We start from the raw sequence: 26429 nt of genomic DNA, 5'->3' as shown, positions 1-26429 counted from the left end.
ATTGTTGACAGCAATGGTTTTGGACACAGGTTCTTTTTCACTATTGTGAAAAAACCCCAAACAACCCAACCTGCCGATTTTTCAGTATCTCAAATGAGAACAATGCATAAAGGGGACAAAAAAGGATGGATCCTTCTTAGCCATTTATGCATGTAGTGCTCTGCAATCAACTGCTAAATTCTGCTTCTTGTATGGCAAATATTTGTCTTCAGAATTCCTTGTTCTCCAATCAAATTTTTCTTGGAAGGTAATAAAGGGAATACTATAGATATTTTTAGCATATGCTTCACTAGTTGATTAAATACAATTGACAACTTGACTAAGCCATCAGTGGTGACTGAGGTGACAAAAAAGCAAGTACATGTTCACATCTTAATTTGGTGCTCTACAAACTGCTTGAAGTGGGAAGCCTTGGACAAAGGAAAACCTGAAACGTGGATAGCATCTCCCTCCTGCTGGAAGCCTCAAAGTCCATCACTGCAGTCTGCAGCCTACATGTCAACTGAGTATATTAGACTTCTGCAAGGAAGACAGCAAAGCTCAACAAGACAGGTACATGGATACAAACACTGATGAAAAACTTGATGGGGTTGGAGAAAAATATGTATCCTTTACTTTCCCAAAGACCAGGTGGCTATACTTGTATCTAGTACTAGTAGAAAAAAATAATAATCTGGCATTTTATACAATTTATTTTCAGAATTTCATAGACTTCATTGAATTGAGAAACACAGAAAGGCCTGTCACATTTTTTGCAGAATGCCATCCTGACCACAACACAACTGGTAGTCCCAGTACCACGTACTGCAGATTCTAACCACACGCAGTTCTGGTAGCTGCAAACCCTCATTACCTACGAAACCATGAACTCCCCAGGCAGCTTGGAAAGATCAGCCAAGTAGCGTTACTGTGGCTGATTACGTGCTCTGACCTTTTTTGACTTCAGCTGTGTGTATTATGTCCTCCTATCCTCATACAGGCTGCTAAAAGTTCCTTGGGTTGAGCTCTCGCACCACCTATCCCAGCGTCAGCACCACCGCTCCTACCATAACGTAGCGGCAACAGCGAAAAAAAGCACCACAAAAGGTCACCTAGGCAGGCAGACTGCTCTCGCTCATAGCGAGGCAACAGATTCGGTGTCCCTGGCTTCTTGTCCCTAGGAGGGCCGAGGAAACGCCTTGGGGGAGAGCCGCGCGGGGCGGCAGAAGGCAGCGGGGCACAAAAGCGGGCTCCCGCCTCCTTGCTGGGGGCGCCGCTGCGGGGCTCCCGCTTTCCCTTGAAACGGGCACATGAGGCAGGGAAGCGGGGGAAGGCGGGCACCTCTTATCGCCTTGGGAACGCCTGCCTTACGGCTCTCATCGCCGACACGGACAGCGCCCGCAACCCCTGGTTTGCAGCTGCCCCTGCCCGCAGGCCTGCCCCGCACCGCCCCCCCGCCCGGCCGGCCCTCCCCCTCCCGCCACGCAGCTCCGAGGGGTCCAACTCCACATCGCCTGGCCGAACGCGGGGAAGCTGCCCAGGGAGTAGCCCCCGAGCGGAAGGCAGACTCAAATAACGCTGCGGGATCTCCTGCCCCAGGTCTCCTCTCTTCGTGCTGGAACCACCCCGCACCCCCATCGCCTCTCCGAGCAACGCATGTGCTCCGCGCCCCGCGGCACGCGTGCGGCCGGGCGCTGCCTCGCCGGAGGCGGAGCCAGGGCAGCCCCGCTGGCCGCCCGCGCAGCCCGCACCCGGCCGGCGACCCGCCGCGCAAGCCGCGGGGGAGGCAAGCGGGCAGGCCCCGGGAGCTGCCACTAGGGCGGGGGTCTCCTGGAGCGGAGAGACAGAACCCACCGCACGGCGCGGCGTAAAATGGCTGATCACCCCCGCAGCCTCCCGCTCCGCGCCCCCTCGACTGCTGTCGGGAGGGCACCCGGGCGCTGCCCACGCCGCTTCAAGGGACGGTTCCGCAGTCGCGGGCGACCGCGCAGCCTTATATAATGCGTGGGGAGAGCCGCCGTGCGGGGGCGGCGGGAACCATTGTCAACCTCGGCGGGGGCTGAGGAGGTGCACGGAGACCCCTCGCCCCGCTTCTCCGGGGCCGGGCCCGTGGGCTCCCGCACCGGCTCGGCGGCGATGCGGCGCCTCACCCCCCCCACGCACCCCTCACCCCCCCACCCCACCCACAGCTCTCCCCTACCCCCGCCGCCACAGCAGGCTGGCGGCGTCCGGTACTCACAGGCGTTGGTGACGGCGAAGCTGTTGGCCACCTCCAGGTTGTCGATGTGGGGAGTCAGCCTGAACTCCGAGGTGGAGAACTGAACCATGCCTACCCGAAACGCGCTGTACTCCTGATCGGCGCCCCTCGGGAACAGCCCCCCTGCAGGGAAACATACACATACACACACATCAGGCGGGCGGGGGCACCGGCGGAGCCCCGCCGCGGCCACGTCCCTGCTCGCCGCCAGGGCTGGGTGGGCGTGGGTGCCGGTAGGTCCCGCCAGCTTCCAGCACCGCTGCCGAAGCGAGGCCGGCTGCGGGTCCGTCCCCTGCCCGGCCGCCGCGACGGAGCCCGGGGAAGCGGCGGGACGGCCGGTGCGGCGCCGGGGAAAGCGAGAGGAGGGGGGACGCGCTGGCCACGGCTGGCGAAGGGACCTCGCAGGCGCCTGGCGGACACCGCGGCGGGGCTGGGCTCGCGACGACATGACAGGAATGCCCGAGTGACAGCGGCGGGGCTGAGGGAACGGGAGATGGGCAGGGAGGAGAGAGGAGGTCCGCCGGCGTGCGGGCACCTACCGATCTGTATGCTGTTAGAATTGACCCCCCAGATCAGTCCCCACAACACAGGAGCCAGGAAGACAGAAATATGCATAATCTTTTGCATTTCCAGGAAAAGTAGAGCATCCACAAAACCAGGGAAACAGCCCTTTCTTCTTCCTCCTCCTCCTCCTCCTCCGCGGAGCGCGCTGGCCAGCAAATTAGATCCTCGGCGCGCGGGCCGGCGGGCGCAAGGCAAGGACGGGGAGGCACGCGCCGATGGCCCCGCGGCAGGCGCACGAGAAGCCGGTGCCCGCGCCGCCGGTGCCCGCGCCGCTGCCGCCGCTCGCGCCGCTCGCTCCGCTCCGGGTCCCGGCTCCGGAAACCGGGGGCGGGGGAGGGAGGGGACGGGGGTGCCCGCGCGCGGCTGGGGCGGCTGCGCTCCCGCTGCCTGCGCGCGCCCGCTCCCGCCCTGGCACGCGCTCGCTCGCGCTCCCCGGCACTCAGCGCACCCGGCGAGGGGGCCGCGCGCCTGCGCGAGCCGCGAGCCCGGCGGGAGCGCGCCCCGCCCCTGCGCGCGCGGCCGCGGAGAGGCGCGTGGCCGCCGGCCTTCAGCACCGCGGACAGAGGCGCCGCGGGGGGGCCGGCGCGCGCCGGGGGGGCCCCGCGCAGCCCCACGGGCCCGGTCCCCGCGTCCCGTCCCCGGGCGCCGCTGCCTCCGCGAGGCGCTTTGTTTCCCGCGCCCGGCCCCCCGAAGGGGCGCCCCTGAGTTGGGGTCCCTCGGGAGGGCGCGCTGCCCCGCCCGCCGCGCCCCGCCTGCCCGGACTGCGTGAAACCGGCCGCGAGGGGCGGCGCGCGTCAGCCACGCGCCCGTTTCGCTCGGTGGCAGGGGGAGACGTCAGCTGAAGCGCAGAAAAAGTCCCCCCCGAAAACACCCCAAACCCGCCTGTTGGTTTTAGAGTCTTAGATCAGGAAGGCGTTTGGATGTACCCGCCTTCCAGGTGTACCTGAAAAGCATGGTTTTAACTGCCCTAACTAAAGAAGAGGAGTTAATATGGAGGAAGGTTCAACTTCCCCAGATGTTTGATTTTCATCGATAACGGGGGGGGGAGGTTTGTTTTGTTGTGGGGTTTTTGTTGTTGTTGTTTCGTTGGTTTTCCTCTGTTTTTGAAAGATGGGTTCCAGCTGTATTTCCTGCAACCTAAACCTAGTGTGTTTCAGTTTGTTGCTAAGCACCGCACACACGGACACGCACCCCTATCCTATAGAAGAAGAAGCAGTATAGCAATACTGAGACTGTCACAATGAATTTACTATTAAACATCCATGCAGGAAAGGGTACTGATCTTGCATTGTAATTCTTTTTTTTTTTTTTTTCATTATTACATCATCTTATTTCTCCATTCCAGAGACAAAGAAAGGCCTTAGAGCTTCAGATACTCAGATGTCTGTGTATGTGTATATCCTGAACATGCAGGCAGTTTAAGGCCCTTTACCCATCACTGACTGATGTTGAGTTTAGTTTCATTTGAGTCATTTCACCAGGAAATTCTGCACTAACTTCTGTGTCTGCTTGTGTCATCATCTCTCTTTCACCCCAAAATGAGATGAGCCTGAAAAAGAAACGGAGACCTTTAACGTAATGAGCTTATAGACCCTATCATGTTGTGTGTGTGAAATGGCAGAGCGAATACAGCCCTTCCTCACTCCCTCCCCCAGTTGGGTCCTTCCAAGTAGTTAGGTTTTGTGCTACACAGTAAAACCTACCACTTACTTCTCTGAAAGAAGTAAAAAGTGTCACTGTGGCAATAGAGAGATTAGACTATCAGAGAAAAGCTTGCATTCAGGTAGTCCGCACTGCACCCTAGACAATCTGATGTGCTATTTATTAATAAACAGTGTAATGTTGCCAGTCTTTAGCAGCAGCACAGATAAACACTGAAGTCTGAAGAGTCCCTTTATGCATATCAAATGGGGCTAAAATGCAGCAAAGATCTCCGTTTGAAGATTGTATTTTCGTATTTTATAATAAAATGAAAAATCAATTTTGTTAATAGTTTTATGCTAAACTATGGATCAATGGTAAACTAAGTTTGGATCCCACTGTAGTGGGCACTGCAGCCTTAGCTGAGTCAAACAGGTTATAGATAAAGGTCCTGAACATACCTGCTGCCACAACAGTTTCCTTGCTACAGTTTCTACTCAAAGATGTGCAGAACACAGCAGAGCAGGTAGATAAAAGTGACCTGAGTAATAATTTAATTACCAGTTACAGCTGAGGGGCTTGTACAGGTTCTTTATAGTGAGTTGATAATAACTGATACCACTGCAGCTGTTGATTTTCTAATTCTTATTTTTCCATTACAGAATTCTGAGTATGTATGTATATATATATGTACATCATGTGCAATGTGCATGTCTGGAAGCGTGTGCATGTAATATTTCAGATTTGGATCATCATATCAGAACACGTAGAGAAAATGTCAAATAATGTGGCCATATTCTACTGCTATTGTGCCAGAGAAAAAGAAAAGATTTCAAGTGACATGAATAAGTACAAAAGGACAGCACGAGCAAGTGAATCAGCAAGAAAACAGTTTAATCAGAATTTAATAACAGGGAAAATACTGATAATAAAATAGGGCCTTCTTCAACTGTCTATTTTTTATAACCATCCTATGTTCATCAAAAAGATGCAAGCAAGCAAAGTAGAAAAAAGAAATTTATAGGTGATAGTAATTTATGACCATGTGCTAAGAATAGACATACTCATTAACACTGTGCACAAAAAAAAATCTAGACCACATTACTGGGAATCACATTCAATACTTTTTGCACAAGAAAAGGAAAATAATCTCTTGAGAGGTAAGCAAGGTAGTCTTAAAAGCAAATTATATCCTAATATGCCTTCTTCTAAATCCATGATAAAAACTCATGTAAAAATGCATTAGTTCAGAATCTGAACAAAGCATCAACAGGGAGACTGTTAATAATAAGCATCAATCAGTTGTTGAAAGGAACATAGCAGTGCAATAATAAAGAAAACAATGACAAATGACAGAAGGCCAGATATCAAATATTAAGATGTCAGACCCTAAAAAGGCTAAGTGCTTAATCCCAATTCCATAGAAGTCCAGGACAGACTTGATACTTATTGGAAAGAATGCAGGATTCAATCATGGCTGTATTTGATTTAGTACTTTCTAATATTCTGAGCATAATGCAGAAGCTGGTGAGGAAGCTAAAAAGGGCTAATATATGCACTAGTCAGAACTAAATGTGAGTTTATCAGGAATACATTTCCTCAGCGATTCATCCTGGTACAATCCTGGTTGAGACAGTGGCTTCAACTCAACCAAATGTTCATATGTTTCAGCAAGTGTACAGGAGACACGGAAAGAAACTTGGAAATGACTGAAGAACTGAATTTTTTTGCCTTGCTCTCTGAAACAGCGATTGCACCATATACTTATCAAAAAAGATAGTTCAGGAATGACTTGATGACATGGAGTACATCCTTCAAGAAAGTAAATTTGCTAATTTAAAGCATTTGAGGAGATGGATGGAGGCAGTAAAAAACCCAGTATATGAATGCTGAAATTAATCATATCCAGCTTAAAAATTAATTTTTGTTTTGCTGTTTTAAGAATGTGTCATTGACCATGGCAATCACATGTGAGCATGGTAGTGAATCCCTCAGCCCTTGAAAATACTCACTTAATATCAGATTATTTTCTAAAAGTCCTTGTTGAAAAAGTTATATCCTGAGAAAACCTGAGAAAATCTGAGAAAAAAACCTTGAAATTCTGATAAACTGAGCAAGAGCTCAGACTTCATGATTATAGTGGTCCCTTCTGGCCTTGTATGCCTTCAATGCTTGGTTTTAACATTCAGAATAATTGACATTTTTAATTTGAAAAAAATCTTAAAATATGCAGATTTTGTAGATACAGATAATGCTGCACCACTGTATGAATCCTTTGATTCTATGGCAAATCAGGAAATGAAATTATTCCCTTAAAATACATTGTTGCCTTTGGTTTTTTTGAAATCTATTGAACTTTTGCAAATATCAGTAAAGGTAAAAAAAGAGGAAATACACATTAAGTTTCGAGTTGCAAATCTTTCTTAAATTGGTTAGTCCCATATGTTCATTCTGGATCTCAAGAGTCTTTTTAAAAATGTAAAGTACATCCTGATCTCCCATGCTCGTTCTGCTTCCTCTTTTGATGAGCAACCACAGACTGTCCCCATGAACAGTACATTTACCCGGGGGTGACATGCGCTAAGGAATAGCTTATGCTTCTATTAGGTGATTCTAATGGCGAAAAAAAGCATCATCACTACCCTGTGGTACAACTAATATAAAATAATTAGTGGCAATTGTACGATTTTAAGTTCCCTTTGCTATATAGTAGCTATAACAATGCAGTTTGTTACTAGCTTAGTTAATCATTGTGAGAAATTTATAGCAAATTGGGATTTACTACATTTATCTGAGCTACTTGCCTTCATGTTGTTTGCAAGAAATGTTACGTTTATTTTGCTGGTAAAATCACTTAGGTGTATGCTGAACTATTAATGTACATGTAAATCCACTATAGTTTACTTAACTTTTTTCTACTGAGATAATAGCAAATTAAATTATTAAGGCTCTGGAGAAAAGACAAAAGGAACACCTTCAGATATTCTATGCATGCTAAATCCCTTATTCTTGTCTGGAAATACCTTCCCTTTTATTCCAATAGTATAAACAACTTGCATTGCTTCGTCTCAGTCCCAAGGAATACATTTCTTTCTCCTGTCCTACTTTTCTCCTGCCTACCTTCTTCCTTTCTTCTTCCTTGCTGTCTCCTTCCTTGCCTGATTTCCATTTGGTTTTCCAAAGCATTGCCATCATAATCTATTTTTTCTCCCCTGTTATTTGAATTTTACCACCCTCATTCCCCCTGCGGAGCACAGCTAATTCAAACGTGTTGGTTTTTTGCTTTAGACAGCCAGCCTTGATCCTCTCTCTTTTCATCTGCCGCTTCTCCCATCTGTTCCACAAGCAGTGCCAGCCTGGACTCCAGCATTCTGTTGTATTTTCATCATGTTCTTATTCCTTTTTCTATGCCAACATCTACATTTGAAGTATGAGCCCTACATCCATTTTTCAGGTCAGTTCTTAATCATTGAAATTCCCCCTTAGCCTTGCATCTTCTCTGTCACCTGTGAGAAATGTATTACTTGTTATTCATAAAGAAAAGCCCGTTGGAGATGATGAAGACATCGGATTTCATATACCAGTGGCCTGTTCTCAGCTGAGGCATGGTACATCTCAAATCACCTCTTCATCTCAGTTCCCTGCAGTCATAAACAACACTCCAGAATGTTACAAGGCAAATAGAAGCTGACAAGAATGTTATAGTCCACTCTCTATTGACACACCCCAGCTACGCTTTTGTTGTCACTCATTCTCTGATTTCTACTGACTTGTGACTAGGGCATTTTTCTCCCAAAACTAGATGTTCTCTCCATCTGCAATCACAGCATCAGGAAGTGATCTTGCATCTTCAGAAGCCCAAGCAATGATACTGAGGAGCAGCTTCGATCTACAAATTACAGACAGATTGAAACCCAAGGCTAGTGTGTGCCAGTGATAATAAAACCTTTGGATATGCTGGCTCAAACATTCTGTATGGCTGCACTTAACTTTATGAATATTGTAGGAAGTTGTTTCTGTCATTGTAGTGAATGTGCTAAGGCTGTATCTTTAACATGGATACTGGACAAATATCAGCCTGTTGGAAATGGTCTGTGTAATGATCATTCTCAGCATTGAGAAGGCTCTTCTCAGTTTAATGTTTAATTCATAAAAACTATCAATAAAATATATGCCTACTCCACCTACCTTAGAAACCTGGATAAATCAGCTGATCTTTTTCAAATTTTAGCTTGTTGCAAATCTGGTATCTTGACAAGGTCAAATAGAGTCAGAGAGTTGAATTCTTTTTGTATCCCAACAAGGTAAAATTAGTTCATGAACATGGTATTCCATGGAGAGAATGGAAGTTCTGACAGCAGTATTACGCTGCTAGTCAGTGCTCTAATTTGTTGTTGACCTCTCACAGGCTTCAGGATAGCATTCAATTAAGCTTTGCAGAGTTGCTTTCAAACACAGAAGAACTAAAGAATCCCTAACTTTTGCACTAAACTCCTTAATCCACTTAAGACTGCTTCTCATAATATTCCAGAGTGCCAGAGTGAATCTCTCCTACTTTTCTCATCTGAAACAGTATCTTGTACTATCTTGTTCACATCCTTCACACACTGCTTCGAGGCTAAGAGGCCTCTTTGAACAAGCAGGAAAGCTGCAATGACAAGACTCACATTAACCCTGCTTTTGTTCAGGAGACCAAATTAACCAGAAATCAGACTAGGGGAGGGTGAAAGGGTGGTGTGTCAGCCTGGTCCCTTGGGCCTGGGTACCCAGGTCCAGGGTGCTCAGTAGAGCCCAGGTAATTTGGCTAGCTAACAATGTGGTGAGATATATGGCACTGACAGACTGCCCTTATGCTCCTTCCACAGTAAAACAGAACAAAATCCACTGCAGTCACTGAGTAAATCAAACCTCTGTTTTTCCTCTTCTGTAGGGCTATTTCCTATTTGAACTTTATGGAAGCATCCGAAGGTAGAAGGGCATCAGTTCCCATTTATACCAACATCACACTCATAACCACTTCACACTGACCTGGAAGTGTGATATAGCTTTATGTGTTTGCAGGTGATGGAGAATTAGGTCATAGATTAATTTCTAAGCAAATTGTGTGAAGTTTATTTTTTTTAAATTATGTATTTATTTTAAATTTTAAAAAGTAAAAAACCTAAACCAACCCTTCTTTTAAAAAGGGAGATTTCCATGTTATGGAGTTAGTTTAAGAAATTGTTATGTTATTACAGTACATTTTACTTAGATAACTTTTATAGTTTTATACTTTTGTTAGGGCTCTCTTCACTGGGAGAATAAAGGGAAATTCAAGCTACAGTAAGAGATTGAACACTGATCAGTCAAAAGTTCCCTGTTGTGTTTTTCACAAAAACTAACTGAAAAATTACATCAATAATACAAAAACACTTGAACAAATGTTTAGAAAAAGTATTTTATTACACAAATAAGCAAGAGAAAAATTGTGCTGTTGCAGAAATTATACCATGGATCTCAAACACTGAGCAACATTAAAAATAAATTAAGTGGGAGGAATAGATAGAATTGCATGAGACAAAATAATAACTGCTTCCTTCAGGAAAAAACCAAAAGTTATAAAGGGTTGTGGGATTTCTTTTTGTTTGTTTGTTCATTTACTCATTGCAGGCATTTTCACTATTTTTTGAAAAATGCTATCAATAATAGGATTATAAATAAACTAAAAGGACTGTTGTGATTTGAAATGCTAGCTCTTTTATCCTTATATTATGGTCTTCCAGCAACAAAAATATCTTTTGGGTTCTCTGTTTACTTGTTTGGCATAAAAAAAAAATATCTTAAGGGAAGCATCATGTCAGGAAACAGCTCACTCGAGTTATCACAGAAATGTACAGAGTTGTGCTCAACAGAAGTTTATTTTTAGTTATGAAAAATTACCTCAGTGGTTCAGTCCCAGAACTAGTTCAAAGCATAGATGAGAGATATTTTTACTTTCACCTCTGCATAGTCACATCTTGCCAGAGATTAATTGTGCTAAAGTGTGGTGTTAATGACAAGCTTTTATAGAGGGAAAACCAACAAACCAGAAATGTAAGAAAAAAACCAAACAATTCTTATGAGGCATTTAATTACATATATTGGACGAGAAATACATCTACATCTTAGAAAATGTGCAGAAAATTGGGTTCATCTAATTACATAATCACTTTAAATGTAGGCTTTAATTGCAGTGCTTATAGTAGAAAAATATCTGCACATAATATTTGTGGCATTAAGGGCAATCTAAATCATGCTGCTTTTTTTTCTTTACTGAAACTTTGTGTTACAATGGAAAGTTATCTTAAACAGGTTAATTGCTGGCTTCTATTAGACTTTTTGCAGTTGCCATTTAGCCTGAGACTTACCTTATTCCTCGCTAATTGCATTGCCCTAATTAGATGTATGCACAGAGATGGTGCACAAAGGTAGTTGCTTTCACAACAATCTTAAATCTGCAGTTTCCCTTCACTACAGGTCAGCATAATGCGATTCATCAAGGGCTTAAAAAGAAAGAGACAAGCTGATGGGGATTCAAGGGCAGCTTGGAGACACAACAAAAATTAGTACACAACAAAAAACTAACCTTGAACTTAGAAACACCACTGTCCCAAGTCTAAACGAGTTACAAAGAAAAGCAACTTACAGATAAAGCATTTCTGTCACAGCTAGAAATATGTGGACCAACAACTGGCACACTCCTATAGGGATCCTTCATCCTCTGTCCCAAATTTTGGTTGTCTCCAACCTGTCAGTACCTGTGAATACAGTATTTATGCCTTTCTGTTAGATCAAACAGGTCTGCTAATCTAAATATCTCAATTTCTGTGACCAAAACTATGATAAGTCTTTGCTGATGGTATCTGAAAGAAATATGAGTACTGGAAGGCATTTTATGGAAAAGAACCCTCACCAACATTCACCTGTATTCTTCTGGGCTTCCTGTGGCTTTAGTAGTACTAACAAGATAGGACCTTCATTTTAGAGGCTGGTCAGCTATAGCAAATAAATGTCAAAGGCAATGAAATGAGCTTACCCACAACACACAAGATCTCCTTTGGAAAAAGCAAGGGATATCCAGAGATCAGGAATTTCTAGCCTCAAACATGGATTCAGGATTATCTGGTTCTTACTGATGTTTTCATACTAGAACAGTAGCAATAGTTCAGATTTTCTTTACAGTGAGAAGAGTTCAGTTATTTGAGGCACTTAGGGAAAATCACAAATCTTGTTAGCACTCTGAGCACTACTGCTGAACAGGAGAGCAGAATACAATGTGACTTCTTCACAGCTATTGCAGCACTGCACATTAAAAAATGTCTGTAGTAAAAATGTTTTGCTTTGGAGTGGAATCTTCTCCATTTGTCATCTGATTATTTTATAATTTTATTAATTATAGCTCATCTCAATACAGTGTCTCATTAGAAAAACAGACAATTTGTCGTTACTGACAGATGATTTTATGGTACATATGAATAACCAATTACAGTAACATCTCATGAAATGAGAGTGAAGTTAAATGGATTGAAAATACTGCCCTTCATGGCCTCCCACAATCTTTTACTTTTGAATACTAACCATGAAAGGAACCCTGATTTCTGACAGGAGCAGAGCTGGGCTTCCACTCCATCCTGGAAAAGACAGTAAGCAATCTACAAATTGGACAGATGTGTGGTATTCACTTTTAACTTCCACCAGACTCTAGGTGATTATGTCTACAGTACTATTGGATAATTGTCCTATTGATAAGAGACTGTATCACCTAATGTGAGTTTCCCACCTCAAGGATTTAGCTAACAAACCCCCAGGAAACTCATCTATACTTTTTAGTATCCATTTTATTAATTTATTTACTAGTAATTAATTTAATGTACTGATCAATTACTAAATAATATTACTAATACTAACAATTCAGAAAAAAATGAGATACCAATTAATCACTGTTTTTCTTTAAAAAGCAGTACTTTTTTATTACATTATATGTGACAAAACTTGTTCTGAGCTTGCAATTGAAGGAACTTCTCTGGCATGTGATTTAATATCCCATGGCCTACATAGCTCACTCTGTGCCATGGCAGGAGATGTTTTATTTCACAGGGAACTGAAAAAATACACAGTATGTTATTGATGTACTTTGAAAACACTTGCCAAACAAAATAATAATAATGGAAAGGGAAAATACCAGTAAGCTATTAAATCCAGACGAGCTGTTTTCATGAAGGCTTAGTCCTAAGAATACCATTATATTAAATATGGATATTTATGCATATAAGTTAAATTATGAATGAGGAAATCTACCCTTTTAAAATACACAATTTCTCCTTTGTTATTCTTCAGATTCTTCTTTGGAATTTGGATTGGAGGCAGGAAATGTGAGGTTATTCTAAGAATTCTTTTCCAAGACCAGAAAGGAGTAATATAAAGGTAAGTAATATAAATGGAAGAATGTATACATGCAGTGGGACTGATTCTTCTCTGAGAGTAAATCAGAAAGAACTACAGTGTAAACCCAGGAATACCAGGCACTTGAAATCAGAGCCAGAATACTTCCTGAAATGTTGAGACCAAGGGAAAACAAATACAAATATCACTGCTGTATACCACTGAGTCTGTTATTAATAATGCCTGAAAAAAGTTTTATTATTTATGTGCATTACAGTAGTGCTGTAAGGCAGTGTAAAACACAGAGCAACAGATTATTTTTCACTCCAGCCACGTCCAATCTAAAGAAAAGGCCAGTAGCACAACAGAAAGCAACCTTGTTATCATCTATCATTTGATGCAGAGGAATGTAAGAAAACAGAGGATATGGTTTGGAAAACTTGCACAGGACATCTGGGGAAGGGACACTGGATAGTTAGTTACTGGATAAGTGTTCTGAACTACAGACTGACACTTAGGTACAATGTTCAAAAGTGTGTTGTGTATGGAGCCCTGCCTGCTGTCATGCACCGTGCACCAGACAGCTAACAGCAGTCGTCTTATGGCTTGGCCAGGGAAGAAACGATTTCATTGACTGAATTCTTGCAGCATGAAGTAGCAGAAAGACCATATTATCAGAGAGCATGTGCTGATCAGGCACAAATGTGAAGTCACTATATACTACCTGGTCTTTTCTATAAAGATGTATTTTTCTTTTCAACCAAGAAATGAAAAGTGTTGAAAGGTTCAACGTTGTCCTGTCTTTTGAGGCTGGAATCTCCTTTCAGCCAAAATAATTTATTCCAATTGTCAAAGCTCATCAGACTCTCAGCCTGAGTCCTGCATAAATGGATTTATTTCTGGCTGTTTCATTTGCACACTCCATGAAATTTTTTCCACCTATTTAATTTCATTAAGATTTTCTTCACAGAGACAAGTAAACTTGCTGCAAGAGCAATGTAATGTAAAGTGGCTCTCTCTTTCTTATATTCCTGTGGGAAAAAAATAGGGCAAACCACAATATGCTTTAATAATTCATATATTTAGAAAAATTCCCATTTTAAGATGCTGTTCCTGAAATAGGAACAATATAGAAGCATATGATAAAGAAAGCAATAAAGCCATTCTTATGGGTAACAGATTATAAAGTGCTGCCAACTTGGATATGCATTCTCTCTTTAAAGTCTCCTGTGGTAAAATGCATAATATTCTTTATTCTACAGTAGTGGTGTAAAATCCACCCATGAAACTGCAGTATCTGGGAATATTACCATGGCATAATTGTTGTTATTTTTCTAAATGAAGTGCCTCTCTGTTGCAAGAAAACTCATCAAGTGGAGAATGTGATGAACACATAATGGCAAAGGCACAGGGTTTGGGAAACTGAGCTGTGCTTGCCTTTGCCTAGTTTGCCTTGCACACAGCTGTACAGGGAAGGTCCGGTGCAGGTGATCTTGTCTTTGTCCAAGCTTCTGTAGGGCAGCCATACCAAGTGGCAGGAGATCCTCTGAAGCCTTCTTGGCTTCAAGACCACAGCAAAGAAAGAGATTTAAGTCCAGAGAAGACAAGCAGGGCCAATGTGATCCACTGCTGCTGTTATGTACATGTATGTATCCATTTAATTAATTTATTTATTTAAGAAGTTTTCCCTTCAGGAAAACAAGCAACTAGAAAATACAAAGAATTAATAAAAAAACCCTAAAGTTTAGTTGCATTAAATAGTTTATAGCTCATGGTGGGTGCTGTTTATCACTTGTATTTGCTTAAAAAAAGATTGTTTCTGTAATAATCTGGCTCTGAAGCATGTTCAGGAGGACAATAGAAGCAGAGCTGCCTCAGAAGCTGATGCAATCAGATGGATATTTAAAAATGCTGTGAAGATTTTACACCCGCCAGTAGGCTGAGGCTAAACGGGATTTGTCAGAAGCAGGAGCAGATAGCAAGACAGGCTTTGTCAAAAGCAGAAGCTGGTGCTGGAATGGTATTGGTCAAAACCACCAGTCTTTACAGTCAGTTTCTGTCAGTATTATGCCTTTGAAATAGCTAGTCTTCAAATTAGTGTTTTCCAATGAGCTGGCCTTTGGGAGTCAAAGAAACAAACAAATTAATCTGAAAGAACAAGTCTGCCTTAGACACTGATAAATCTGTTATGACAATGTAAGGCTTAATAAATACTGAGAAATACATTTCTGTAATCTCTGGGTCAAATGCAGGTTCTAAGGTTAATAGAGAAAAGCAACATTTAAAAAATGTCACACAAACTACTGTTTTTCATATTCTGCTTTGAGAAGAAATTCATGACTCAATACACTTCAGTCAAAAAAATGATGCATGGAGTGAGTTGTTATCCAAATAAAATAATATTCCAAGTTATATGGAAATACTTAAGATGAGATAACATAGATGATGCTAAAATTTGAGAAACAAGGAAATCCCAGGTCTTCTCATGTATTTACTGTTTGTCTGTTCTTGAGCGTCAGCACTGTCTTCATTGAACTCAGCCAGAGTTATACGCGCGATCTTTGCTCTCACCATACAGGATGAAAGGTGGAACAGCTGAAGTGTATTGCTGAGGAAAGAAGTCAGTCTTGATAAAAGGAGTGCTTTGTAGAACAGAAAAGCAAAACAGTGCTATTGATTATCATGATGTATGCTACAGTGAAAGAAGGTGGAAACACAGGGGCTGCCTACGCACAGCTTTTCCTCTCAGCAGCAGTCACTGTTTCAGCAGGGATTTTTCTTTGCAATTTATGGCATTAGAGAAGGATTCCTCTGAGTTGAAAGGTTTTTCCAGGGGCAGTGGTACAGAAAACTTGACCTGCTATACTCAGGAGGGATTCTTGGGCCTGAAAAGCTTTTGAATTTGCTTCCTCAAGTGAAAAATGACCCCCACTGTGGATATTCATAGAAAGAGCCATACACAGATATACACGAAAAAACCCCACGCTGTTCACTGCCACAGCCTGAAGAACTCATCAGATGGATGAGTTATCCTTTCTTATCCTTTCGTCTCTACAGTCCCCATACTTCTTCCTTTCAAAGCATGTCATGTGGCTTAAGCAATGGCCTGGTGGGATAGAAACTCTTAGCAACCCACATTGCCTAATGTTTGTTTTCTGTCACTGTAACCACACTTTGAGGCAATAAGGGGAAAGACTGTTAATTTTCTTGTACTAAAAGACATGTGCTTAATGTACCTGCTGCCTCTGCGTGATAGGTAATGGTGCCAGGCAGACTTGAGATTTAACTCAATACTCTGGAAGAAGAGTTCATGCACGAGCTTGAAGACCCTTCCAGTGCCTGCACTGTTTGGAGGGAGTCAGTCAATGTTATTCTCCAGAACTGTCTTGGTTTGAGCCAGGATGAAGCCAGTTTTGTTGATCAGCTTAATTGCTGATCCTGGGTCAAACTGTGACAAGAACCCTGATAGGCACTGGTGTGTTCAGAAACACCACACGGAAAAGCAATCAGTGCCCCTCAAAACCAGGGCTGACCTCCAGGGACAACCTGGAAGTGGAAAAAGACTTATAATCTTGACTTCATTAGTCTCACTATTTTCTTTAGTCGCATTAATCATAGAAAAGGTTACAATCTAATATCTACTATTAGAGTTAGGGACTTTGAACAGAATGGCTCTTTTAGTGTGTATAAGGGATAGGCTTACAACCTAAACTCAGTGGGCAACCTCATTACTTTTCAGGTGGGCAAATCCAGCTCAGACTCTTACACATGTATTGGTTTGGGAAAATGGGTTTCATTTTTGGCACTGCCAGTGAACAGTCTTGTCAATACACAAAATTAAACATGGCAGAAATGCTGTATGTCATTAAGAGCCATTGAGAGACTATTTTACAGTGGCATCCTTCACATCACCAGTGGGAAAAAATACTCCTGTCCTAGCACACAGTGCGTCATACCGCGTGCATCTGTATGTTGCAGACAGCGGCTGATCCTCCCACACGAGCTAACTTTAAACCAACTCTCAAGCGTAATAGCCAAGGCAGCACAAAGCTTTGTGGGGGTTAACACCAAAGTATATTTTTTAATTTCCTACGCCAGCAGGTAGGCATCCCAGCCGGAGCTCACTGTTACCATGGCTACGTTGCTAGCCGTTCCCAAGTCAGCTAGTTTAAAGCTAATTTGGATAAGCCTGCATTAGCTGCAGACATTTCAGTGACTGCAGTGTAGACATATTCATAGCAATGGAGGGTTTTCAGAAAGACTTCCAAATAGCCATGATTTTTTTTTTTTAAAATGTCTGCTGATACTGTTACCCCTGATGGAATGAGGAGAGGTGCTGGGAGGAGCAGGCAACTTTACTGGGTAAGCCAAAATGCAAGGGAGGGCTGCAAGAAGCCCAGCTGATTGGGATTTATTTGATACAATAGTACAGACAAAACCACAACAATGAGAATTTTATGTCTTTAAAACATGCGTTTTGTTTTCTGTATGTTCTGGTTTTTATTCAAGTGTAGGGCTTCCTACGAAAAGAACTAGTTCCTGTATCTTTCTGGCACCACAGATGAGCGTAATTTTTCCTTTTTTAAGTAAGTCTTCACATTTATATAAAGACTAGGTAACTGCTACAGGATATTATTATGATAAAGAGCAATTAAATTGTTAGACACAACTAAATTGAATTGTAGACACAAAAACTCCTTATTATTGAATCTCTTGGTATCTAAATTTTATTTTTTTTTTTTTTTTTGGGTCACATTATCTTCCTTAATCCCAAAATTAGTATGCCAAAGCATCAGGTAAGAGTGTACCATCATTCCCTTATCTGGTGCACACTGCATTTGTTCTCATTTCAGCACTAAGTGATCTCCATAGCCTGAAAAATTGCTTGACATTGCATATATTCAGGTGGCTCTCCCTTGGAAAGAAATAATTCATTGTTATCTATTCTCTGAATATCCTCAGCACAAGTCACCCAATAACCATAATGGTAAGCTGCTTTAATTGAAGGAGAGACCAATGGTCTCAGCAGTATTATAACGTCTCTTAACGGATTACCTTAACAGCTATGACAGACTGCTTAAGTACATACTGTCTCACTTCAGAGTGAAATGTTTTGAAACAACCATTACTTGTAAGTGCATTTGCTCCAAAGTGATTATACAGCCAGATCAATCTCTCTGGGTCGTGCTCACTGAAACTACTCAAAAAGGCAACATTACTACTTTCTCTGTAATGGGTTGTTGGGCACTGAAATTGCTCTCCCGTTCCCCACACATTTCCTGCTACCATGAGAAAGTAAGGTGTGGATTACTCCATACTGTGCATTTCACACATCCCAACAGGGAATTAGCACATAGCAGCTGTTACAGTTTTCAAGTCACATCCTTACTTATTGTGTAGCTTAAATTTGTGGATGCAGGCAAGCAATGAATTCATTTATCTCCATGGAAATTCCCGATGCAGTGTTCTAAATACGTCTGAAACCTTCAAGTAGAAAGATAGGGGTGTAACACTTTAAAAGAAAGGAACCAACCCTTTGGATGCTCTTCCTTGATGCTTAAGAGCAAAAACAAAACACTGAGGTTTTCTAAGGGCAGAATAAAAAAATTGTAATTCTTCTACCACCAAACAGGAGAAGTAAATGTCAGCTGAAACACAGATGGTTGCTCCCTCAGAAACAGATTTTGCTGTCATGCATTTTGTTCAGACATCATGACTAGTTAATCTAGTTACTAATATGTATTACATGAGCCTCACCTTTGCTACCACTTGAATGTCTTATTTTCTGCACCTTTAATTTCATACTGCATTACAAGTTTCTATAGCTGTCCATTGATTTTTCTGTGCATTTATTTTTATTTTTTTTTTCCCTTGCCCCACTATCAAGTAACATCCTGAACTGCCTGTACAGTTTTATATTTGCACCTTGTTCTAGAAATAAGTCAACATGCAGAATTTTACAACTAGAGGGTGCTGGAGGACCATAATGTGATATGGTATGCAAAACTCTCAACGACCTTTAGTGGAAAGAAGAAAAAATAAATACATTATTACTGCTCAGTAGGACAAGCTAATATATTTTGAGGTAATACAAATACTGCAATATTATCTAATTTAAGTAAACAGAAAATTAACACTTCATAGCTGATATGGTTTTATTTTAAATTTTGTTTCAAATTTGCTGTGGAACTTTGCTTCTGTCCTTAGTTTCTGTGCTGTAATGAACCAAAAGCCTTTATCTTAACAATACACATTCTTTTTGCTTCTTTTTTGTGTAAGCTGGAAAGCAAATACAGTGTATTATTGATTAAATGTTTTATGATAAAACACAAAAGCTGTAAAGTAAGCAGGAAAGCAAGAAGGAACAAAGATTAATTTAACAATAAAATCTATAATTGAGATTATACAGATAGGATGTGGACATTAATTACAGATAAATCATTTAATAAGAGTTCTAACAAGAAAATTATCTTCAAAAATTCATATGATTTCCAGCACAGGGTAATTTTTTCTTGCCTTCCAGTACTGTAAGAAAAAGTACAAGTATGAGAAAAAATAATGTCTATAAATATAGCACTTTGATTGTATGTAGAAAAATCACTCCTCCCTTCCTTCCTCTCTTTGACTTATCCTTATTGCTTCTTAGAGTCTCTGACAACTCTGTAAATACCTTCAACAGACAGAAATATAAAAATGTTGAACTAGACCTTAAAAGACCCCATTCAACATGGTTTAGAAACATCTGGGATTTCCCTTCCATTTCCTTAGACCAGAAGTAAATCCAAAGGACAAACTCTGACTTCCTGGGAAAGTGGCTCCCTGAAATTGCCATGTGAAAGTGGCCAGGAGGCTGGCACAAATCACCTGACCTTATTCTGAAGAGCAGATCTCTTCAACCCACACATGAATTGTAATCAACCAAGCTGCTGAATGGAAAGTGGCAGTGGTCTGAAAAAATCCCAGGTACCCAGCAAAGTCAGCATGGCGGGCTTTGATGTTTTTTTCCTGTTCCTACTTTTGACCTCTTGGTTGTGCTGGCTGGACGTGACATGGACAACACTCACATGGTGGGCAATAGCCAAGTGATCCAACAGTGCACCTGTGGCCTGCACTGGCTCAACACATCCTGGATGAGCTAGAAATGTAGCACAGTGAGTGGGATTGTAACCGTTTCTGTGCTATGGGAAGCTTCATAACTTTAATTTAGTCCCTTCCTAGCCTGTGAGGAGCCAATAATCCATATTTCTTGTTATGAATTGCCAAGCTAATGAGAACTGTCTTATTTTAATATTTAACTGACTGTGGTGCTCCAGCTTTACAAGCAGAGACATGTTTTTCTACAGCACACTCTCCAGGTCTGAGGCCGAGTCCCAATGTGTTCCCGAGAACACACGCTACGCAGATGCCTACACACAAGCAGCTTTCTTTTGGCAACGTTTCACCTCATGACTTGCCCTTATGAAGGGATGTACCCTGGCACCCACAGGAGACCACAAGTCCTGCCCCAAGCACCCCATGGAGAAAATTTTTAGTAGTCTCCATGTCATAGGGTTTCCTCTGGATTATGGAGAGCAGTCTCCTATCAGAACTGTCTCATGCATAAGACCTTATTCTCCAAAATGTAGCTGCCAAATCAATGAGCTGGTGAGGGCAGCCACTAATTAAAACATAGGCACAAGGTCTTACGATATATTTAAGAGCTTCAGCTCCTTAGACTTTCCAGAACATCTTCACTTCTACTGGTGGCTAGGTGTTAACTTTGGTCATTGGTGCTACAACAGGCAAACAAAAAAAGTATAACTACCAGTAGAAGTGGGATTTCATCCTAACTGCTTCGTTTAAACCAAAAACTTTCAAGGGGATGAATAAAACAAAAATGAGTAAGATGCATCCAATGCACCAAAAAAAATGTGTGACTTACATACTGCAGGCTTGTCAGACGCTACAGAAGATGAGCCAGAGGACAGAATAATGTAAAAAAGGGTAACATAAGCTGATACTGAACTGCAACTTGTGATGTTTCTCAAAAACTCCTGATACCTTTATTGTAGAAAGTGGTCTTTTTGTTTTTGACACATTGTATCTCATTTGTGCCAGCAGTCAAAATTTGGCCCAGTGTTTTATTGTCAGCATATTCTCACACACTTAAGTGTGCCTGCTTGATGGACACAATTGTTGGGGTTTTTTCCTAAATGAGCGGATTTTACAAAATTAGTAATCCTCTGATCTTTGTTTTTCGCATAGACAAGATGAGCTTGTTCAATGCTGCTTTCATTTACAAAGTCTAAATAATATGAATTACATCTTAGCTTTTTCTTCAACAGTGCCATCTAAAATTATACAAGAACAAGATGTTTGGTGTGGGTTTTTTTTTTTTCCTCTGTAAGTCAGCAGAAAAGCTGTTAAATACTACATATACTAGAATACTGACTTTAATAATACTCAACGTGCACATCAGTTTCATTGCCAGAAACACTTTAAATCTTTGTATGTTACTAATAACTGTAGAGCATTATTCAGCTTTATAATGTAGTATGCATTGTCCTTCATATATATTCCTAAAGCAGGATGTATGCTGTACATTTATATACAAGGTTGGTCAGAGCACAGACATTGCAAGTGTCATGCTTTCATTCAAATTTCAGATGCCATAAGTTCAGTACAATCACATGGCATCAAAATAAAACATATTGCTTTGCAAATGCAAATAATTTCACACAGTGGCCTTCACGACTGCAATAATGAAATGGGATATATTTTACACATATGAAAAAAAAAGAATCATCATAAATATATGGACCAGTATATGACGTTGAAGAACAAGAAGCAAAAAGGGAATAGTGCTCTTGCATAAAGATCGATCCTCTTTGCTGCTGATGGAATGACAGGCTTGGGAGGAGGAGGTTTCTTGTTGTTCTTGGCTTGAGATTTCCCAAGCCCATTGTTGACTTCTATGGGCTTCCCATAACAGTCATAATTAGACAATTCAAAATCCCTTGGCAAGCTTCCAACGATGCTGAAATCATTGGATCTCAAATCAGATTTTGAAGTGCAAACTTTTTTGCATCTGGTCTCACCAACCTATGAGAGAGTGAGAGGAATCGTTATCTACTCACCATATTTCATAAAAAAAACTTGATGCAGCTGATAGAGAACTCTGCACACAAACATATAGGAAATTAGTTGTTGATAGGGATACATTACATCAGCCTCATTTGCTGAATGTTTGCATTATAAAGTACTTAAGGATGATCAGTCAATCACATAAACTAATCCAAACATTCATAATTGTGTAATTTTTCATGCACAAGGTGCCTCATGCTGTGCAACCTGCTATAGTTAGACTCATTTTAAGATGACAGAAGGGGAGAGAGAATTTCCATAGAGAGTATTTTTGGAAATCCGTTCTGTGCTGATGAACCTGCAGGACAGATACTATTCAATACTTACATTTTTCTGAGGCCTGGAAGATATAGTCAGAATTAAGCCTAAAATTCAGTGCTGGATGCAAGAGTTAAAGTCTATTTGGGTTCTACCAAGTAGCCAGCTCAAGTTCCTATATCTCATCCTTGGGTGACCACCTTGCATAGCGAGAAGGTGCCTTCTTTGTACCTGCAGTGCTTGGTGCCTCTCTAAAGACAGGTAACAAAGATGAGATACTGTTCTCAGCACCTCCCATCCATATACACTGGAGAACTGTGTAACTGAAAAATTTAATTCCAGGAACAGAATACTTGTATTTCCTACAGGCTGAATTATGAATAATATTAAGGATAATTAATACATATGAATAATTATTATTAGTCAACCTCCTGTTAGCTATGCAGTATTTCCCATTGATTGATGTCAGACTTATAATTACTCATGTTGTGCCATTTAGCCTTAAAAAGTACTGGCATGATGTTAGCTTCTTGCTGTCTTTTGGAACCCTCTCAGTTTAAAATGATTTATTAAAAAAATAAACACTAATGCTCCACAGCACTTGTGGACCAGCTCTTTAAAAAATCCTAGAGGCAACTTAAGCTGAAATCTCGATTGTCAAATGTTTAAATTTAATAGCTACTCTTTAACATCCTCATTAGCTGCTGTCAATAAAAGCTATTTCATCATCGGATAGAATATATCTGGCTTTTCCCCAAACACAGTGTAGAATATTTGTTCAACACTTTTGCCTTTTCTGCTGATTTGTGACACTTACAGCATGTCTATCTAGTGTTGGACCAATACTCTTTGTACTGGTTTTTGCATTTTTGCAAAGTAAGTTCCTACTGCTCTCAATTATGCTAACCACTTATCCCTTTACCTACAACTATTTTCTACACCTATTTTCTGGATTTCAGCTTACATTAATTGCTATCATTTGCCAGTGAGAAGAAAAGATAAATGCTTGAAGCTGAGTTAGTTTCCAGTCTTTGGGGAGTTTGTTTTCAATTGTGTTGTTTGTTGGTTTGCTTTTGGTTTTTGGTTGGTTTTTTGCTTTGTTTTGTTTTTAAATTAGTATAGCTTTCCCTCTGGTCTGTAGCTGTTTTGAACTTTGTTAGATAGCTCACCAGGATCATTCATATTTTTTGTTTAAATTCTTCCACTGAGATGAGAAAAAATACTTTTCAAATTTGTGAAATCTGCCTTTTCACAGCATCAAAAATAGCAGGACTTGACTAGATTTGTTTTGTGCAAATAGAATAAAGATCCTTTTCAACTGACTGTTCATCCTGTGATCAAGTCCTCTTTATCCACCAGGATGAAGTGTAATATAAAATGCCATAATTTTGGATTCAAGAATTTTTTAGAGTAGAAATGGATTGTCCCTCATTTCTAGTAAAGCTTCAAACATGCTACAGCACTGGCAGCCACTTAAACTCAGCATGCATCCCTCAGGCTGAAGTGCCTCCCTACTGTAATGCAGCATTCTCTGCCCTACACAGCACCTCTGCCATAAAATAATTTCTTCTGCTGCACCCAGTCTCTTTTGGCATGCAGATTTGTCACTAGGGCTGCCAGTTGTCTAAGAGTCTTCCATACAAGATGAAGGACTAGTTCTAACAAACTTAGTGATTAATCTTTCTTTCACTTGTTTTGTACTTGTCTCTTGCTGTTGCCATAATGATAGATGTAAATCATCAATAAAGTAATGATTGTTTAACATGAGTATGTATTCAGACCAAGTATGTTTTCTGGAGCAGCTCAGCAGGAATTCACCATCACATTTCAAATATTATACTCCTTGCAAATTCTCATTACACCTCTAACTGCAAAGTGCAGCACAAAAGAATATTTATACATAAAACATCAAAGAATCACAGCATAGCTGAGGTTGGCAGGGACCTTTGGAGATCATCTAGACCAAGTTCCTGGTGAAAGCAGATTGCTCAGGGCGTTTTAACAGTCATGTTCTGAATTATCTCCAAGGATGGATACGTGAGTCACTAGAGCAGAAAGTACCTACCCTGTACCTGAAATGCTGTCAGGAGCTATTGAAACAGATGGCAGCCTGTGGTCTTGTGTGGAAGATAAAATGTATACTGGGTTTCTTGTGGTTCTATAGGAAAAATCTGAGTCTGGAGTGCCACTCAAGGTGAAAAGACAATATGGGAAGACCAGGTCATCAAAGGTCACCACCAGTGATCAGATACATTATAAATCAGTAGAGATGAACATAACCCATATCAGGTTTCAAAGCCTAGATGCAGCTCTGAAATGATAAGGAAAGCAATAGCACTACTTCTCTTCAAATGTAACTGGATTTAGAACTATTCCCACCACTTGCATAGTCCTATTCACCACCTGCCTGAGCAATTCTTTCAGCAAATGTTCTCTCCAGTCATAAGCACATTATCTGAGGGGGACAGCTTCTATAAATGGGCTTGATGAAAATGTGACTTTTCAAACTGAGGGGTGTTGCTATAGTTAACAGTGCAATCTCCCCCTGTAATCACGCCACCAGTGAAAGCAAAAATAAACTGATTCATCTTCCAAACATTTCCCTTGTTGCTTGTTTTTCTCACTGTATGATGTTATATTGCTAGGAAACACATGAAAACTCCTACTGAGGACACCCAATAAAAAGTCAGTGTCAGCAGTTACCACCAGGTTGCATAATTTTCTTCTCTGCTTAAAACATTTACTTGCAGCCGCTATGAGCTAAGGGAGCCAAACTGTTCTTTCTCATGGCTTCTTGCCTGCAAATGCATCAACATTGCAGCTCCTCACAAATGCAGTAGAAGTGCTCATGTTGAATTTTCTCTTTTTTCTACACATTCAAGTTGATTTTGCTGGATGGAACACTTGACTTTAATCAGTCATATTGATAAACCTGTAGGCTTAAAATGGCACTGACATTTCAAGGGTTTTGTTGGAGGGCGCATGAGTCATAAAGCATGGACTCAGGGGTTTGGCGTATGCTGGCAACATCCAGCTTTTACGTCAGCCACTACGCAAGATCTGGTGGAGAGAAGAAGTAGTTATGCATCAGTGGAAGGCTTTCTCCATCTTTGGCTGATTCTCAGATTGTAAGCATTGTTTTTATCCTGCCAACTTCACTCGCTGTTGGTGACTATTAGCTGAGATCACTGACTTTACTGACAGCTTTCCATTGAAAACTTCCAGGTGAACCCCTACAGGTTCTGCTAGAGGGGGGGGGTCCTCTTCTCCTCACCTTCAATTACAAATGGCATCAAGCTTTTAATTTTTAGGATATATTGAAAACTTTATCCCTTTACCCAATTTCTTGTCATAAAAAAGGAACAATAGGCCCCGTACCCTGACACTTTTTAAGTACTTGAAGCAGGAATAAATAGATTTTATGGTGGTCTGCTGGACTGTTGCAACTATTTTGTCCCAAGAAACAGCTGAATTTGGGACCTACAAATTGCTAAACACACAAAAATACTACATTCAGTTCAGAGGAAGCAAGACTGTAGCAAAGCCGTCTTTCTTTCTACTCAGTTCCCACGTGGCCTGGGCTTGGGGAATTACTTATGACACAAGTCAAAGCAGACATGGGCTTGCTCTAAGCTGAGCCTGCTTGCATGCCAAAACAGTTCCCAGGAGATCCTTCTACCAGAGAATTACAGTGGTCAACTGCACCACTCTGCAGTATCTGCACCTGCTCTGGACTGTGGGTAATCAGTTATTGGGCAATGTCAGCTTGATACTAGGACAGGGTTTCTGTGATTTCAGAATGAACTACTCCCTCCTTAAAGAAGCTCTGCAGTCACATTGTATGCTACCAATACTATCACTTGGGTCTGGCCTAATAGCTATATTTTATACATCTAAATTGCTGAGTCACTGAAAACTATAAGCCAAATTCATATCTCATATACTGCAGCAAAACATATCTTCTGTAGAATAAATGTCATTTAAATGTCACTCAGGACTGAGGACAGTTGTTCTGGAATGTCAGATAACTCCTTGAATGCACAGGGGAGTTATGCAACACCATGAAGCTACCAGCATGATGGGAAACTTTGGCCTGAGCTAAGATGTACATCTCACTTTTATCCACATAATGAGATCTGAACAATTTACCCATAAACTCTATCTGGCAACACAAGAAATGCAGGAACTGTTTGACAGACAAACAGAC

At 41.4% G+C, this 26429-nt stretch overlaps 2 protein-coding genes across 7 annotated transcripts in view; both read right to left on the bottom strand.

Moving 5' to 3' along the window:
- The window catches only part of GRIA2 (glutamate ionotropic receptor AMPA type subunit 2), an 88718-nt gene extending 85632 nt beyond the window's left edge, over window positions 1-3086 (bottom strand). For 2 of the 3 annotated variants that reach the window (XM_051617555.1, XM_051617557.1), the window contains exons 1-2: window positions 2776-3014; window positions 2219-2359 (exon numbers count right to left, since the gene is read on the bottom strand). In XM_051617555.1, coding sequence (XP_051473515.1) covers window positions 2219-2359; window positions 2776-2863 — 229 coding nt within the window. In that variant the 5' untranslated portion in view covers window positions 2864-3014. Of the gene's footprint in view, window positions 1-2218; window positions 2360-2775 lie in introns of all 3 variants that reach the window. The other variant, XM_051617556.1, reaches the window with a different exon arrangement.
- A 16126-nt stretch (window positions 3087-19212) lies between these two features.
- The window catches only part of GLRB (glycine receptor beta), a 46369-nt gene continuing 39152 nt past the window's right edge, over window positions 19213-26429 (bottom strand). For all 4 annotated transcript variants that reach the window (XM_051619078.1, XM_051619077.1, XM_051619079.1 and 1 more), the window contains one exon: window positions 19213-21922. In XM_051619078.1, the coding sequence (XP_051475038.1) occupies window positions 21626-21922 (297 nt within the window). In that variant the 3' untranslated portion in view covers window positions 19213-21625. The remainder of the gene's footprint in view (window positions 21923-26429) is intronic.

The sequence above is a fragment of the Apus apus genome, chromosome 4 (assembly GCF_020740795.1).
Source record: "Apus apus isolate bApuApu2 chromosome 4, bApuApu2.pri.cur, whole genome shotgun sequence".
NCBI lineage: Eukaryota > Metazoa > Chordata > Aves > Apodiformes > Apodidae > Apus > Apus apus.
Note: the sequence above shows the minus strand (reverse complement) of the source record. Positions and strands in the feature narration are given on the sequence as shown.